Source organism: Condylostylus longicornis, unplaced genomic scaffold, assembly GCF_029603195.1.
Source record: "Condylostylus longicornis isolate FDR11 unplaced genomic scaffold, ASM2960319v2 ptg000038l, whole genome shotgun sequence".
NCBI classification, from domain to species: Eukaryota; Metazoa; Arthropoda; class Insecta; order Diptera; family Dolichopodidae; genus Condylostylus; species Condylostylus longicornis.
Genome location: NW_026578007.1, coordinates 318,389 through 323,846, shown reverse-complemented (window position 1 = coordinate 323,846; position 5,458 = coordinate 318,389). Strand labels below are relative to the sequence as shown.

Genomic DNA, 5,458 nt, shown 5'->3' with positions numbered 1-5,458 from the left:
AATCATTTCATTACTCTTCAAGTTATAGTTTATGTGTATACACCTGCTTATAAACTGTTCAAAGTAGTTTTAATTTTTTTTATCAAAGTTTTTCTTTATTAAACAAGAAGGCTTCCTTTTTTTTTGTAATTGAGTTGTTGACGTTATAAACGTTCATGTTGGATAAAAATTTTCCCCGTAGGTATGTACGTTATGAAAACGTGTATATCTTTAGACTTGATTTATTCCGTGGACATTTATGAATTTTTCCCTCATACTTTTCTTTCTATTTACAGATATTCTTTTTGGTATAAGTTTGGGTTTAATACTCAAATTTATGTTTTATTTGTAGCTTTATAAACGAATTTGTGTTTTTCTGAGTTTTTATTAAACGGCGAAGTAGTAAATCCAACGTTAAAGAAAACTGATTAAGAATGATAAAAAGGAAGAAATTTCTATATAAAATTTTAGTTGGACTCAAATATAATGAAAAGTAAATCTCGTTATGAATTGATTTCAAAAACGTGCAAACAAATATTTCTTTTTATATTTACACGCATTGTACAAAGCCGAGCGCCGCATTGGTTATTTATTTTATTGTATTTAAAATGAACTTAAAAATTTCTTCCATACGTGACAGCTCGGAAGTTATATTAATTAGCTTTAAAATCAAAAGGCTAATATAGTATATAATAATGAAATTTAAATTCATTTACATAATTGAATAAAGAATCACCCAAAAATTATTTGCTCTTACATATGGGAGTTACTCATACATATAATCAATTGTAGTTTAAGAAAACTTTTAACTTTGAATAAACTACTTAAGTTTAAAATTAGTATTTAAAGTAATAATTTTTTTTAATTATATTTTCTATTCATTGAAACCTAATAATCAAAAGTTATTTATAATTAAAAAGGAGCCTTATTAAAATATCAGTATGTTATTCGTTGGCTAATTTTAGCAGACTTGAAGTGCGTTCTTCGGTTTAGAAAGCAATTTCGCAAATAGAAATTATATTATAAAAACAAAAATGATTTATGATGTACCGATGATGACCATCAATTTGTGGTTTTATAGGCAATGGGCACTACATAAGAATATTTGGCGTACATATGTAGCACTTCTTTTAGTAACATCGAACAACTTTTTTCAAATTTCTGACTTATTTTTGGAAAAAGGAACAGTTGAAACAAAAATTCGTAATGCATTCATCGTCACCTTATGGTTTAATGCTGTTGTAAGAGCTTGGATATTTTATTTTAGAAAACAAAGCTTTCTTGATTTTTTTCAAATAATTGAAGACTATTCTAATGACATTAATTTTGTGAGTATATAAATTGTTTAATTGTTGATTTTCCTAATGAATATTTAGTAAAGTTGGTTTAGCGTTATAGAGATCCTGGAATGATTAAAATTTTGACTAACACTACAGGATTTGCAAAGAAATGGAATTACTTTAACTTAGCTTTTGGTATTTTTACATGTATAGCATTCAGCTCAGCGCCTATTTTTTCTGATGTTAAGGGTAATTATTGTAATATTTTATATACATACATACATATGTACATAAAATACAAAGCAGTTTAGATTTATAATTATAAATATAATTATAAATATTTTTACAAAGTTAACATAATAAAAAAATCAAGCAGAAAAAGTACAGATAACAGTTAAAGTTCAATATAAAATATAATATTGATATTTTTCTCTTGTCTTGTTTTCTTGATAATGTAGAACTCCCCTATGGTTTTTATTGCCCCGGTATAAATAAATTGGAGTCTCCTTATTTTCAAATTATATATGCTTTACAAATGGTCATTACCCCAGTTGGTTGTCATTTGTATATACCATTGTCTAATTTATTTGTAATATCTATGATGTTTGGAACTACAATGTGCCGTATCTTGCAATTTGGACTACAATCACTTTATCTAAAAGAGGATTCTGAAAAAGTTTTAATAAATCAAATTGTTTGGTGTATATCATATCAAAGAAAATTGATAAGGTGAGTAATACTCTCTTTCGTTTGCTTAATATTTTATATTTAATTTTATAGGTATATCAAGGAATTCAACATTTTAATTTCTATTTTGTTTTTAATCGAATTTGCGATGTATGGAATAATTTTATGCGCTTTACTGTTTTTAATGGCAACTGTAATCCTTTTTTTGGTTCTGATTAACATGTATATATTTTTATAAATTTGATTTTAGATAAGCGATTTTGCTAATGTTGTAATCGTTTCTGTTTATATCATTACAATGTTATCACAAATTTCAGCATTTGCTTGGTTTGCTAATGAGTTGTATGACGAGGTAAGATTGGACTATTTTAAATATTTTTGCATGTCAATTTTATTTTTATTTGACTTTGTAATTTTCTTAATGTTTTACTTCTGTGAGATAAAAGATAAAGAAATTAATATCGATTTTTTCCTTAAACTTTTATATCTAACACTAATATCTGTTTAAAAAAATTTCGTGACATCAAAATTTTAGCAAAACTATACGGAATTTAGCTATTAGAACTTTTAAATTAAATTTTGTTTTCATATCTTTGGAATCAGTAATTTACTGAAAAATTTTTTTAATAATTTGAAAGTTCGCTCATCAGCTTAAATAAATATAAATGCCATTTTATTAATTTTTTATATAATTAAATTTTAAATTGCTTCAATCTTAGCACATAACCTTTTGTTTAATGCATTTAATGTATTTCTATTTTTACGTTTTGAGAGTCTTGCAGTGGGTGATGCAGCATATAATTGTTATTGGTATAATTATACTACTAGGGTCAAAATGACGTTGAGTATGTTAATCTTGCGATCACAAAGACCTCTAGCGGTAAGTTTTTTTTTCTATATTTTGCTAGAATGCCACAGTTTCACATGATGTTTGTGTTTTTAGATTCGCATGGGTGATATATATGATATGAACTTGCAGTCGCTACAATCACTCTTAAATGTTACCTACACAACATTTACGCTATTAAAGCGTGTTTATCGAAATCGTTAAATTTACATTATACTAGGTCTGTCTGGCATAAGAAAGTTTTTAAAAACTTTGTTTTTAACTTAAGGTTAAGGAGAAAAAAATGAGCAAATCATCATTAAAACACAAAAACTTTAACCATTGAAAAAACAACATCGTTTTTTCAATGGTTAAAGTTTTTCCAAGTTTTTAAAGTAAAATTTAGTGTTTCAAAAACTTCAAAATATAAAACTGTCAAAAGATATGTTCTTTTTTTATGTGTTTACTGTTTGTGTTTGATAAATATTTTGAAATATTTGAAAGTTTTTTCAGTCTGGCTTTTTTGATATCAGATTTTTTTTTCTTTGCGAAAATAGACGACACTTTTTTCAAGTTTTATACCAGACATACCTACTGTCAGTCTTTGCAATTTGCTAACGCTTTGAAATGCATACACATTCATGTGTATTATATTATATATTAAAAACACTCTGATTACAATTGATAGCAACCCGCTTATGAAAAAACAAATATATTTAGTAGTGAGCAGTAATACTTTGCATTATTTTAATCGATTAAATGTACACATTCATGTTTCAAAATAAAAAAATTTTTGAATATACATACATACATTGATATACATTTTTATTTTCAGCTTGCAAAAGTCAAAAGGAATTTGATGTAATTAACACATTTTTGCTTTTTACATATTGTACACATATAAGATATAATAATGATATAGTTGCCGTGTTGGACGACGTTGAAACCGTTAGCAATAAATAGCTTATATTTTTTATTCGTTGTAGTTATTTCAAAAATTTTCCAATGAACGCCAAAAAGTTCGAAACTATTTAATAGGAAGTCGTATAAATAACGTTGATTAACATAATGTTCATTGACATAAAACATTGTTATTATTTGTTATTCCAGTTACTAAACAAGTTTTAGTCTATTTTAGTGCTTCTGTTGCCAGTGCTATTTTAAGTCTTTATATAAATTTTTTCTATTTTAGTAAAAACGCCTAAATAACGTAAAAACTGAATTTATGGTATTTATTAACGATTAAAACTGTGTCAAGTTAACATAAAAAACGTTTCCAAATTTCATATACAAAACATTACAAATACAAAAATTTAAAAAGTGAATTTCTAGCAAGTCATGTGAAAAACACTGTTGTTAACTTCAACATGTTTTTAAGTAGCATTTTGTCTTAAAAAAAGTAGTATGGAAAGCTTTAGTGTAGTAATTTGGGATTATCATTAACACCAAACAAATAGTAAGGCATCTGACTAAATAGATGCATAGCAGGAAGTACTTGCGTAAAAATGTTTTTGCATGAGTACATGTAAAATCAAGTGAAATACTCGCCTATACGTTGCGTACGATATTTTCGACTTTGCCAACGGTAGGTAATTTTTTTTCTGTTTTTTGATTGTTTTTTTTTAATGTCAAATTGATCTGGTTACTGTGAATTAACATATTGCGTAACGCGCGAATTTAAACATTAGCAAACTTTTTTTGGAAAATAATTTTTAATTTTAGAAAAACAAAAATTTTTTATAACAAAAAATATTTTTAAGGTCTCCTTATTTTTGTGCAAGTGGTTTTTTTAGCAGTACAATAATGACATTTTCAAAAACCAATGTAAATAATGACATTTCAGTATAAAGGCAAAAAAGTAGTAAAAATTACTTTACAGTAGTATGGTAGTATAGAATGCCAAAATGTAGTTAAATACTACAATTGTAGTAAAATTAACAGCACTGGTGAAAAATTCAAACTCTTGCGAGATCTACAGACCATCTAATAATACTTTAACAATAGATAAAATATTTAAAAAAATTTTTTAAAATCACATATGAATTGGCTTGATATGTAATTTGTTCTCTGCAAACAAATAGTTTTTAGCACTTTTCCAAAAAATTTTTGAAAAAAAAAGTCCTTATTAGTTTCACTCTGTCCGTCCGTCCGTCCGTCTGTCCGTGTGTCTGTTTACAAACTTCTACACCCTTGAAGATAGAAAGCTGAAATTTTGTACGTACATAGATCTTTACTAGAAACTTATTTGCGTAGAACAAAATTTTTAGCTATCTCCTCCCCTCTAGAAGTTATACCCTACCAAAACCCTAAAAATGGCCTTTTTTATATTTGTTGCAATGAAACCATAAGCATTTTTGAAATTTTGCAAACGCAGAAAGGCAGCGACTTGTTTCCCCTAGCGCGGTATACTATAGTTAAACTTTAGAAAAACAAAATGGCCGTTCAAATTTACCATTATCTAAAGTCTTTTTTTTCAAATTTTTGATTTCGTTTTTCTAGACCCCACCTTGTATAACCTTGAAATTTTAGGGGCTTTTAGACATTAACAAAGAGTTAATTTATTAGAAGAAAATTTTTTCCCTCTCCACCCCCTCTCAAGTTATCGCCTCTTGAAATTTGTAAAATTTGAATATTTGACACCTTATATTTCCGAAACCACAACCTTTTTCAAATTTCTATAAACACA

General features: G+C 26.6%; 1 protein-coding gene across 1 annotated transcript; it reads left to right on the top strand.

The window, feature by feature from the left end:
- Positions 1-1,387: 1,387 nt before the first annotated feature.
- LOC129609222 (odorant receptor 49b-like) lies at positions 1,388-2,997 on the top strand. The gene is made up of 6 exons (XM_055521153.1): positions 1,388-1,508; positions 1,718-1,988; positions 2,040-2,139; positions 2,197-2,326; positions 2,666-2,826; positions 2,890-2,997. The coding sequence occupies exons 1-6, from the start codon at positions 1,388-1,390 to the stop codon at positions 2,995-2,997; spliced, it is 891 nt and encodes a 296-aa protein (XP_055377128.1).
- The last annotated feature ends 2,461 nt before the right edge of the window (positions 2,998-5,458 follow it).